A 13155-nucleotide genomic window follows, 5' to 3' on the forward strand; every position below is an offset into this window, starting at 1 on the left:
AAAGCCAAGTGCCATTCGAAAAGTTCCGGGGCTCGCCTCGATAGCCGGGCAACTTTCGCGACTTTCCGTAAATCTGAAAGTTGTTCGCGCCGCTCGCAATTTATATCGCGGGCCGAACAGTTCTTCCGGCCCGCATCCACGATTGTTTCTTACAGCGATCTCCGAGCACCGAGCGCCGAGGAGTGGGGGCAGCCGCGTCGTTATCTCGACTGCGCCGCGCTGCTCGTTTTGTCCGCGAGAACGCGCAGCGTTCGCCGTTCGCCTTCGACGCGAGCCACGCGCGACCACGAGCGACCGCAACGTTTCAACGTTTAAATGGACTCGCGCTCGCTAATTCGGGAATACGCAGGATTATCGCGTATACGTCGCGCTGCGCGCCGCGGCGCGAATTACGAGCGACCGATTAACGCGATCACAGTGGCGCGAATTTATCAAGAAATCATCGTCGCGCCGGGCAGTTCCGCATTCAAACTAGGATATTCCGGTGTGTAAGGCGGGGCCGGTAATATGCGCGCCGACCTAGAGGCACGGTGATAATTTATTACTCGCGCCACTCGCGTCTCGCGCGGCATTGTGCTCCCGGACAATGCGAGCCCGAGGTTTCCCGGTGGCCCGCCATTGGCCCGGCATCGGGATTCGGGAGGCCGACGCGGCCGGCCCAATATCGTCCTGGCCAAGAATGTCCGTCACCTCGGCTACAGCCACGCCGCGCGCCATAGAAGAAGTTATCCGACTCGATGCGCCTCCCCCCCCCCCCGCCTCGCCGCCGCCGCGCCCCGTGATCAATTTTCTTCCGGGCAACTATGCGAACGGTCGCGAACTTTCGACCGTTCCCGGTCAAAGCCTCTATTCAGAGTCTACCGGGACGGCAATAAAAGAGGATGCCGGGAAATTACCCGGTTTTAGGGAGCAAGTTTTATTAACTCTCCGGGGATCCGGCGCGCGCCGTTTTTCGACCGGTTTAGTTACAGAGAAGCACCGCCTCGTTTGGCTCACGGCGCGACGATTCTCCTCGAGATACGTCGCGCCACGGACGCCGCTACATTGGTACTGCTTAACCTTTTAGGTACGACTGAATTCTGCGCGAGGCTATTTCTCTGGACGGCAGAGTCTGATATGTACTGTACAGAGTCTGATACTGTATACTCTGTGTCTGTATATACAGGATGTCCCAAAAATGTCTCGCAATTCGAAAGTGGCGGGTTCCTCGGGCCATTCGAAGCAACTTTTTTCTTTACAAAAATTTTCTCCGAGACACCGTTAACGAGTTATCAACGAAAAACGGTGACCAATGAGAGGCGAGCTCGGCTGGCGCGAGGCGATCGTGCCAATGAGCGGAACCGGGCTTCGCGCGCTGGTTGGCTGGGCCGCCTCGCGTCAGCCGTACTCGATTCTTATTGGTCACTGTTCTTTCGTTAATAACTCGTTAACAGTGCCTCGGAGAAAATTTTTGTAAAGGTAGAAGTTGCTTCAAATGATCCGAGGAACCTGTCGTTTCCGGATTGAGAGACATTTTTGGGACACCCTGTAGACTGTTGTAAATCGATGCGAAGACAAAAGAAGTGTGAAACAATGCATATGAAGACGATTATTTGGTTCGAACGATGAGCGAGTGAGCTACTAGAGCAAGCCACTATAGTGGCGCGTCACGTCGCCTCGCGTTGTCTCGCGTTGTCTCGCGTCGGCCTCGCCCCTGCGACAAAACTGTATCGAAAAAGTGGCATCCCGAAAGAGTGGTTCGCACTTAGAAATTTGTACCTCGTAATTCGCTCGTTCGGTTCGGTCGATTCGCGCGTTATTAGAGTCGGGACGACGGTGGTGCGGTCCGGCGCGGAATTTCATATTACGCCAGCAAGCAAGTTCGTAAGTTTCGAAGTTGGGGAGGAACGACGTCGCTATCGCGCAATATCCGCGATTCCCGAAGGCGCCGCGTCCCGGGACTAAGGCTCGCGATACGCCTTATCTTCGGCGTAAATCAACCGCGGTTAATTACGTTACTTTCGTCGGGGAGACCGGCCGTAAACGGGAGCCTCCAAAATTACGGCAGTAAACTCGCGAGAAGCTCCGCCAATAAAAGATCCCCCCGGCGCGGCGCGGTCGCTCGGGTCCGCGACGTTATTTACTTCCGCCGCCGATTTCGGCGTCGCGTCGCGCCGCGCCGCGAGCGGCGCCGCAACCTCCCGAGACCGTTTACGACGCGACCCTCGATATGCACTCGCGCGGAATTTTCTAACCTGCGAAAACGTGATCTTTCGCCGGGCCCCGTTTCCACGCTCCCCGCTCCCCTCGTCTCGTCTCCTTTCGGCGAACGTCCTCGACAGTTTTTAGTATCGTCGCGCGGCTGTAAAAGCGTCGCGCGGCGACGGGCTTGTCGAAAATTCTCGGCGCTCTCTTATGCTTCAATTACCGAAGCGCGGAGATTCTTGGGAAACGGGGGCGGCTGGAAATAATGGCCGAATTAGAGGCTCTTCGAATTCCGCACGAGGCGACTTTTCCGGTAATCGCGCAGGAATTTTCACGGAAATCCTCTTTAAGAGTATTTCAACGAAGTTTCGGATTACTTAGAAATCGGCGATAGTCGAATTGTGCTCCCCATTGCAACGATATAGTCGAAAGATAATTGCGATTTTTTTCTTTTTATCGTTTTACGGAACAATTTTGGAACGAACGAAGCAACCAGAGTTTCTCGAGCAATAAATCTATCGAGTTGTAAAATAATTCCGTCCAAAATAATAATAGTTCCATAATGAGGAAAAGGCTACTTATTTTTTACTCATTTCTGGCCCGGTTTTTTGACCACGTCTCTCAGACGTGATAATCATTTCTGTTCAGATTTTTTGACTACGTCTCTCGGACGCGGTAATCATATTTGGTCCGAATCTTTGACCACGTCTCTCGGACGTGGTAATCGGTTCTGGCACGATTATCTGACCACGTTTCTGAGGCCTGATAATCGTTTCTGACCCAAATTTTTGACCACGTCTCTGGGACGTGATAATCATTTGTGGTCCAATTATCTCACCACGTCTCTCAGACGTGGTTGTAGGGAAAAGTGTTAAATTTTACTTCATTCGAAGCGTTCGCAATTTGCGAGCATTCGTGCTATTAAAATTCGTTTTACCAACACAATTGAATTAACATTTGAAATACAGATTGCATTACGTTTATCAATCCTTTAATCTCGAAGTTATTTTAACTCCTAAAGATGTAGGCACGTGGTTTAATTTTATATTTTATATTTTATATTTTATATTTTATATTTTATATTTTATATTTTATAGATATTATATTTTATATTTTATATTTTATATTTTATAGATATTATATTTTATATTTTATATTTTATATTTTATAGATATTATATTTTATATTTTATATTTTATATTTTATAGATATTATATTTTATATTTTATATTTTATATTTTGTAGATATATTTTATATTTTCTATTTTATTGATATTATATATTAGATACAATATACATTGTACATATTATATTATATATTACATACATTTTATAGACAACTTTGCTAATGTAAAAATTATTTTGAAAAATGATAGAACACCTTTTAGCGTCGCCACGGTCGTCCGAGTGCAAAGCGTGATCGACGCACGATCCGACATTATTAAAAACGGTCTTGTCTATGGAATTCGAGAAGGCATCGATGGTAGCGCATACAGCAGGAACCGATATTAGAAAGAGAGGCACAGCCCCGTCGCGTCGCGCGTCGACAAAACGAAAGCAAACACTCCGCGAAGGGTAGGCAAAGAAAATCTGAGCATGTGATTTTATTGCAGACACGTTCGCGAGCAAGGTGGCCGCCTGCCAGGACAAGTACGCCGACGCGAGCGTGGGAAACGTGACCGGAAGTAACGCGGTGAACGTCTTCCTGGGGATCGGCATCGCGTGGAGCATCGCAGCCATTTACCATGCCTGCCACGGCGAGCAGTTCGAAGTGGAACCCGGCAAGTCAGTACCAATTCACCACGAGTGACAAGCATCGATTCTCTCTCTCTCTTTATTCGAATATTTCTCTCGGTGTCGGTTCTCTTTTCTCTTAACTTTTAACCCCCCGCCCTTTTTGCATCTTCGATACATCCTTCAGACCGTTTCACAGTGGTACCAGTCGTCGTCGTTCCAGCTGGACAAAATCGTGCGTCGCTTTCGTCTTTTATTCGAAGCATGTGTGAAATTATTATTTCGGACGTTGAAATCATGCTTTTACGAGATGGGACCATTTAATGAAGCTGTATAAATATAAATAAATATAATAAAAATAAATACAAATAAATACAATAAATATAGATACGTAATAAATATAATATAATATATATAATATAATATATAAATACGTAAATAAATTTAATAACTACACTTGTGTAAACTGTATAAACTAACTAAATAAATATATTGTATATGGATATGTATATAAATTAAACAATTATGAATAATATAAATATAAATACAAATACAAATATAAATATTTAAATATATATATTTAATATATATTGAGATTATTTATTACTAGTTATTATTTTATATTATAATAATATATAATAATAATAATAATAATAATAATAACGATATATTAATATATTAGCACACATGTTATCACTATAATAATTATTATATAATATTAATATACAATAATATATAATAATTATTTTATTAGTGATTCATTGAATGTCGCAACGAACGCGTGAAATATCATTGGCTCTCTTCGACTTCGTCTTCAAATCGTATTCATCCTCCTATTAAACCTTCCGAGTACAAATCTTAATTACGCCGTGACCGCTTTCGGTACTAATTAACCGAAACTTTCCGGGGCGGTTTTTGCAGAGTCCGCGCAGAGCTTTTTTCGAGAAGCGAAGAGATTAATTGGACCCCGCCCTTTCGGTGGCCGCGCCCCGACGAACGACCTCCGCGCGTCTCCGGAACTTAATCTAAACTTCCCAAAGACACTTTCTTTTATTCGAACCTAAAGAGATAGAGTTGCTCGGCCACGTAGGCTCGACCCCACGAGCCACGACCCCCCGATCCCACGAACCTCGAAAGTCGATTCTCGCGGGGAGCCCGACGCGAAAACGAGAAAACTTGGCCGGAGGAGGACATCTGCTCTTGGAAGTTCCGACGCGACCGAAGGAAATCGACGCTCGCGCGTTAAGTCTTTCAGGGGCTCGCAGATTTTCCGGGCGAGGGGCGGAGCTTCTGGGAGACGTGTTCAACAGAATCCGTCGTGTATGCTGACGAAATTGCGCGGTTCGGACGGCCGGTGGCTCTCTCGCTCTCTTTCATTCTCTCTCTCTCTCTCTCTCTCTCTCTCATTCTTTCTCGCTTTCTTGTACTCTCTCTCTCTCTCTTTCGCTCTCTCTCGCTCTCTTTTGCTCTCTCTCTCATTCTCTCACTCACTCTCTCTCACTTTCTCTCGATTTGTCTCTCTTTCGATTTCTCTCTCTCTCTCTCTCTCTCTTGATTTCTCTTTCTCGATTTTTCACTCTTTCAATTTTTCTCTCTTTCGATTTCTCTCTCTCTCTCTCTCTCTCCCTCTCTCTTGATTTCTCTTTCTCGATTTTTCACTCTCTCAATTTGTCTCTCTCTCGATTTTTCCATCTCTCTCTCTCTCTCTCGATTTTTCCATCTCTCTCTCTCTCTCTCTCTCTCTCTCTCTCTCGATTTTTCCATCTCTCTCTCTTTCTCAATTTCTCTCTCTCTCTCTCTCTCTCTCTCTCTCTCGATGGATCGATAAGGGATTCAAAGGACCGGGCTCGTCCAGGAGACCCTACATACCGGTTAAAATTAAAATTCCGCGTGGAAAGCACATAATACGTCGTTCATTTTACCCTCGAATTCCTGGTGGGAGCCATTCATCGGCTCTGTAAATGAGAAAATTGCAAGCAACCGCTATTATCCGAGGATTAGAAATTCCTAGCAAATTGTTTACCACGTCAAGAACCGATCCAACCGCTACCATGTTTCAGTCGACTATCCGCTAACGAAAAGCAACGCTCGCAGCGCCACCGTTCTCCTTCCATTCCCATAATTGTTCTAATTATTAAATATCGCTGTAATAACAGATTAGAATCCGTCGATTTTTCCAAAGGGAAGTTCACGTTGTTATTTAATCATTAGATCTTCACATAACCAAGATAATTTACGGTTCATAATATCTCGGACAATTTTTGAAAAGAATTCGGCAAACTGATTGGTTTACAGGGTGTCCCAAAAGTTACTCAAAATACAGAAATAAGAGATTCCTGAGGTCATTTCAAACAACTTTTTCCTTAGCGCAAATGCGATCCGCGGCTTCGTTTACGAGTTATTAGCGGAAAACACCGTGACCAATGAGAGGCGCGCTCGAGTAGGCGCGGAGCGGCTGAGCCAACGAGCGCACGATGTCCAACTCCGCTGATTGGCTCGGCCGCTTAGTGCTAGGCGAGCTCGCTGAGCCAACGAGCGGCCGAAGTGCAACTCCGCTGATTGGCTCGGCCGCCTAGCGTTAGACGAGCTCGCCTCTCATTGGTCACTGCTTTTTCCTTAATAACTCGTAAACGAAGCCGCGGATTGCATTTGCGCTAAGGAAAAAGTTGCACCAAATGATCTCAGGAACCCGTTATTTCCCGATTGCGAATGACTTTTGGGACACCATATACAATTCATAATATTCGATAGGTATATAACTTTTCGGTATAGATTATAACAGGTTTTCCCGAGACGACGAGGTGTTAGGTACAATAATAATGGAGCAGTTCCTCGGTTACACACTGTCAGACTAATTTCCCCTAGATTTGCACAACGGCTCATGTAAATTACGCCGCGCACTGGTTATCTTGAGTTCAACGGGTCAAATATGAAACACGTACGTCCAACGAACAATTCAAGCTGTTGTAAACCATTGTATTGCGAACTGTGCTATTCATGCGCCACTAGTGTGCCGACTATAATCATGAATCACGTGTCAAGCATACATACATATACAGGGTGTTCAGCGTAACGGTCGATTTTTGAGGCATTTACGGCAATCCGACAAAAAAATGTTTGGAACAAAAGTTAATATGTTTTTCGAGAAAAATAAATTGCGATAATAAAAATTTCGAAAAATCTCTTATTCGATGAGAAACGAAGGTCACCTCGACTTTCTTAAATAGCACCATGTACTTTCGATGGTACAGCGTTATAGCTGACGAAGAGACGAATTCAACGACTTATAACATAATGATCTTCGAGTAATCTTTAACTTGGAAATTCGCAGCAATTGAGGAAATAATTTTCTTACGAGCAATAATTTTCTTCTTTGGGGCATTAAAAATGTCCTTGCATCTTGGTATACTATAATGCATGGTGTGGGATATTTTTAGACCCATTTCGAAATTTCATGAACCAATGTGCCACCGAGGGATTATTTGTGCTCCACCTTATAACAACAAATGGAATAAAATTATTACTTTTTTTATATTATGTTATATTATTTATTTATATTATATTATATTATTTATTTATATTATATTGTTTTCATATTATGCTATTCCCTTGTTAATAAAAATATACCAATTTCGTGTAATTTAAAACGAAGTAAAATTTCTGTGCAAAATTGATCTATTTTATTTTCTGAAAAATTCTGTGCCCCAAAGAGTTAATGAACGTCGAATAAAAAAATAAAAAAATCGATACGACCGTTACACGCTGAACACCCGGTATATATAGAATAGAGAGGCGAAATGACATTCGCAACAGGGCCGTAGCAAGGGTGCGGCGCGCGGAGACAAATCTCGGTTTCCTGATCCGTCGCGAGACCTTCCGGAGGGATCGAGGTAACACCGGAAAGCGGATTTAGAGGGGCTAAGGTGCTTATCCGCGACGCATCGACGCGAGACGTCGCGACGGAATCGGATGCGGGGCGTCCCGGAGGCGAAACAATATCAGCCGGATCGAGAAAAGACGCGGACCCGATAACCGGCCTCTTCCTATCTCGTCGATGTTGTCTTCGTGCATCGAGTAACTCCCCGAAGAAATTCGGCCTGAGCTCGCGCCACGTCGCACAGTGATACGAGCTATGGAAGAAAATCAAAGAATCAATATTTATTATTATTATTATAACATAAAATTAATTCTTATTTATTTTTGTAACATAATCGTAATCTAGAGTCTTTATTCGTACGTAAATAATTAAGAGAAAAACAAAGTAACTCCATCAACACCCAGGAAAAAATATCCAGGGTGATTTTTTGCAACAAAGAAGTCTGATTTTTTACAACAAAGAAGTCTGATTTTTGCAAATATTTTCGTACGTAATTTCTTCTTATTTGTTAGCCTGCTACATTGAAATATTTGTTGCTTCTTTACGTATTATATTCAAATGTGTCAAGGTTATTTATTAATTCATTTTTTATTGAGAATTAATGATTAATTTATTCTAATATTAAATAATTCTTCGAATATTAATTAATTCTTAATAAAAAATGTTTCGAATAAAAATTAGTCGGTACACAGTTTCTAAAAAATTACAATGCAATAATGTTGACAACAGATTCTTTTTATTCAACAAAGAAGCAGAATCGTCGCAATTTTTTAATTATAACTGTATATTATTCACGTACAAATCGATTTGTCCATGTATTAAAAAGTTATTAACGTACTTAGGTCGAAAATGAATCAATTTAGAGGTTATGATTATTGTCCCGAACGCCTACTAAATGTTACCAAAAGACTTTTTCATTCGCCGAAAAAAACAAAATCGTCACAATGTTTTTAACACAACTGTACATTATTCACATACATAATACAATTCGTTCATGTAGGTCGAAAATGAATCAATTTAGAGGTTATGATTATTGTCCCGAAAGCCTACTAAATGGTAGTAAAAGAGTTTTCAATTCACAAGAAAAAAACCAAATCGTCACAATATTTTTAACACAACTGTACATTATTCACATACACAATACGATTCGTCCATGTGTTCCCTTTAAAAAGTTATTAACGTACTTGGATCGAAGCATGAATCGGTTCAGAAGTTGCGATTATTGAACGCCCATAAGATCGCATCACTGCGCGCCGCGGCGCGCCGGCACGTCGGACAGGTCGGTCGCGATGAAATGTTGCGAGGATGACAGTCGACTGGTTCGCAAGCCGTTAGCCCGACGCGACGTATTGGCAGGATACTTTGCAGGACCTGCCGGCGTATCGATGGCTCGTCGATATCGCCCGACGGCCTTTGCGCTCCGTTAAGGACCCGGCCAGAGAACGCTTTTGAACCCTGTCGGAACGTCCACTGAAAATATTAAGCTGTCTCGAAAATTGCTTTCGCTTTTGACGACGCGACCTCGGAAGGGAACAATCTTTCGAGCGGGTATTTTTAACGTCATCTCGCTCGATCTCTTTTTCACGTTCCAAGAAGAATCGTCGAGACTTTGCGTTTATTAATAGCGTCGAATTTCAACAAATCGGTTAAATAGAAAAATCGATCCAGCAAACAGTTTCTTATTTGATATGATTTAATCGCGAACGCATGCGATTTCGTATTTTGTCTTTTTCTAATCGTTACTGTTTTTACCGAGTTGAATAAAAAAACTGTTAAAATAAGGAATAATAAATAATAAATACTTGATACTTAAATAAATATTTTTCACTATTTGAACTTTCAATTAGAACCTTTTATTTAATAGTTTCAACTTATAATTTAATAGTTTATTTAAGTTGAAACTATTAAATAAAAATTCTAACTGAAAATCCAAATAGTAAAAAATATTATTTATTTAAGTATTAAGTATATTTATTACTTATTATTTCCTATTTATTCAAGTACTAGTTATTTCCATAAGTAAATATAATTCAATAAATAGGATTTATTTTCGATTACGCGTCGATTTTGATCGGGAAAGAAGCCAATTGATACGGACAACGCGTATCGAAACGCAGTCGGAACGTTTTCCAGCGAAAACCGGAGGGAGCATTGCAATTCCGTAATGAATATTTAGGCGATTCGACGCGGTTCGAAGCGGTTCAAAGCGTAGAAGCTCGCAGCTCGGCCCGGTAATCAGGCATTTCCTATGCGAGAGAGAACGCGCCGCGAACCGCGAGCCGCGCCGTTCTACGGCTCGCTCAATTTTATCCGGTGCCTGGATCCTGGATCCGGATTCGCCGAGAGTTTCGCCGAGGGAACCGTATCTCCGACGCCTTACTGCCCCACGACGCATCCCTTGAATAGATAGTATTTTTGAGCCGCGTCGACATTGAGCGACGATGCGACGGGAGCTTGTGTTCTGATTCGTTATCCCGTTAACCTGTAATCTTCAACGCCTCCTGAAGCAGTATTCTAGCGTGAAGCGCGTGTATTTTTAACGTTGTCAGAGAATTTCTTGCAAAGAAACTATTGGGTTGGCAACTAAGTAATTGCCGATTTCAGTTATAGCTGTCTCTCACTCCCATTTTTATGATATCCCTAAATGTTATATTATAAAATTATTATTATTATTATTATTATGTTATTTTTCATTATCCGTGAATGTTAGCAACTGGACAAATTGAATGCAACGGTCAAGGAAAAGCGACCAGAATTGGTCGATCGTAAAGGTGTCATTTTCCAGCAGGACAATGCTAGGCCGCACACGTCTTTGTCCACTCGGCAAAAATTGATGGATATTGGTTGGGAATCGATGTTACACCCACCATATAGCCCTGATCTCGCGCCATCGGATTACCACTTATTTCGATCCCTGGACAACTCCCTTTGTGGTAAAACTTTTAACGACGACGACGCTGTAAAATCTCACTTAACTCAGTTTTTGGCCGAAAAGGATCGGACTTTCTACGAGCGTGCAATTTTCAAGTTGTCGGAGAGATGGCAAAAGGTCGTCGAACAAAATAGAAAATACATTACAGATTAAACTTCGTTCCAAGTAAAAACAAACTTTTATTTCATTGAACAAATCGGCAATTACTTAGTTGACAACCCAATATTGTACCTTTCGCAGTCAAATTGGCAAGGTTCACTTGCACGTGTGGAGGCTACCTGCATAATACCAGCCAGCAAATGGACTCTCCTTTCCCTCAGATAGCTGATCAATTTGTATTGTATACAAACTTCGTCCTTCCGACATCCCAACGTCTAAGACAGCGCTCGTTAGGAAAGCCTTACCGATGAGTCATCTAGCGGGTCCCGGACGCAACGCTCCCCCCTCCCTTTTCCTCCGCTGCTCCGTCAATTCAGCCGCCGCCAAAGTATAGCAACGTTTTACGACGGTTTATAATTCTCTGTTACGAAAAGGAAATATTAAGATTAGTGCCAACGCATACTCGCGAATATAGTTGCTTTTGAAAGAAGGTCGTCTCACGGTTTCCGCGATTCCGGCCGTTCTGCTTGTCCGAAATAAGGAAAACGTGAAAATAACCTCAATCGGTATGAATTTGAAGCTGTAGCAGGTGCTGGAACACAAGAGAAAAAAAATTGGTAAAAGTGGCGATACTCTGAACTTCGGAGGCCCAAAAAATAATATAATATAATATAAATATAATAATAAATAATAATAATAATAATAATAAATGATAATAATATAAAATAATATAATATAAATAAAATATAAATTTTATTTATAAATTATATATATATAATTCTACGCTAATTAAATGTTACGCAATCCTCTGTGCAGAGCAGAGAGTTAACGAAGGCAGGATTACGAGACAATTTATTGGTAGTTAACGACGAGGAGATAGATCGCCGGTGAAAATGACGTAATCCGAGGGCTGTTAATTTGTAAAAATATTGCGCACCGGGCAAAAGCGTCGACCGTTGGACGTGATTGATCCGCGACGCGATATTGTCCGACGTTGATCCCGGCGGGGAGCCAATACACATCGTTAGAGTTGCAACAGATGCGGACAAGCGATTCTAGTTGAGCGATGACGGCGCAGGTGGCGCTACCGTGTCCTCGATCGTTTGTGCCGCGAATATCGATCGAACCAACGCGTGGAAATTGTTCGCGAGACTTTTTGAAAATTGTGCCACCGAGAAACGCGTGCAACTCTAATTTCTTCTTCTAATTTCGTCACTTCGGCTTCGTGGTTTTAAACGATTGCTTTCGATCGACATTGTCTCCTTTATCAGTAATTCTAAATATCAAGTATATCGCTTTTTCATTTTCACGTCCATTTTCATGTTTATTTTTGGTATTATTTTATTATTATTGTTATTATTAATATTACTATCATGTTGAATTTCTGTAGGAAAATTGAAAGCGCACTTGGCCCGTTGATGATACATAAATCAATCAATCAGTAAATAAGTGAATATATAAATAAATGAATAAGTAAATGAACAAATAAATAAATATATGAATAAATAACTGAATGAATAAATAAATGAACGAATAAATAAATAAAAGAATAAATAAATTAACAAATAAATAATTAAATGAAGGAATAAATGAATGAATGAATGAATAAATATATAAATGAACGAATTAATAACTGAATGAATAAATAAATAAGTGATACATGAATAAATAAATGAATAAATAAATAATAAATAAATATATAATTGATTCCAAATAAATCGAACAAGCTTTTAAATTGTTGCTGATTTTAAATTTTAAAAATTTTTTTTTAAATTGTTGCTGATCACTAAATTTGCGTCTTTTAAATCGATCGATTCGAGCCAGCTAATACGTATGCAATAATTTCCGAATGAATCGAACGTGGGAAATGTGCGAGGGTTGGAAAGGAGCTAACGAAAACCGTGAATAAATGTATCTGTTGCTCTAGCCTGGCGTTCTCCGTGACGTTGTTCTGCACGGAAGCCTGTTTGGTGATCCTGGTTCTGCTGCTGAGGCGGACGAAGAGCATCGGCGGCGAGCTCGGCGGGCCTTTTGTACCGAAAGTGGTCACATCCGTGATCCTGTTCTGCCTGTGGGTATTCTACCTCGTGATGTCGACCCTGGAGGCCTACGGCGTGATCGAGGGCTTCTAAAGCAGCTCGAGAAAACCGCGGAAACGTCGGCCTACCCGCAAGCTGCGCGTATTTTAAACTCTTACGTCCGCCAAGGCGTGTGCTCAACGAAATGTTCTCTCGGCAAGTATACCACGTCCGTCCAAAATAACCTCTCTCGCAATTTTCACCTTTTCCACGATCCCACGGTGGCCCTTGGTCGGGTCCATTCGAATCCT

At 41.9% G+C, this 13155-nt stretch overlaps 1 protein-coding gene and 1 long non-coding RNA gene across 2 annotated transcripts in view; one reads left to right on the forward strand and one right to left on the reverse strand.

Moving 5' to 3' along the window:
- The window catches only part of Calx (sodium/calcium exchanger 3), a 182691-nt gene that overhangs the window by 148001 nt on the left and 21535 nt on the right, over window positions 1-13155 (forward strand). The window contains exons 7-8 of the mRNA XM_076527693.1: window positions 3798-3969; window positions 12754-13060. Of these exons, the coding sequence (XP_076383808.1) occupies window positions 3798-3969; window positions 12754-12958 (377 nt within the window). The 3' untranslated portion in view covers window positions 12959-13060. The remainder of the gene's footprint in view (window positions 1-3797; window positions 3970-12753; window positions 13061-13155) is intronic.
- On the reverse strand, window positions 10901-12141 carry LOC143261135 (uncharacterized). Its single transcript, XR_013035352.1, has 3 exons — window positions 11764-12141; window positions 11328-11418; window positions 10901-11247 (listed from the first exon to the last, which is right to left on the reverse strand). It is a non-coding gene; the product is annotated as an uncharacterized LOC143261135 (long non-coding RNA).

Source organism: Megalopta genalis, unplaced genomic scaffold, assembly GCF_051020955.1.
Source record: "Megalopta genalis isolate 19385.01 unplaced genomic scaffold, iyMegGena1_principal scaffold0037, whole genome shotgun sequence".
NCBI lineage: Eukaryota > Metazoa > Arthropoda > Insecta > Hymenoptera > Halictidae > Megalopta > Megalopta genalis.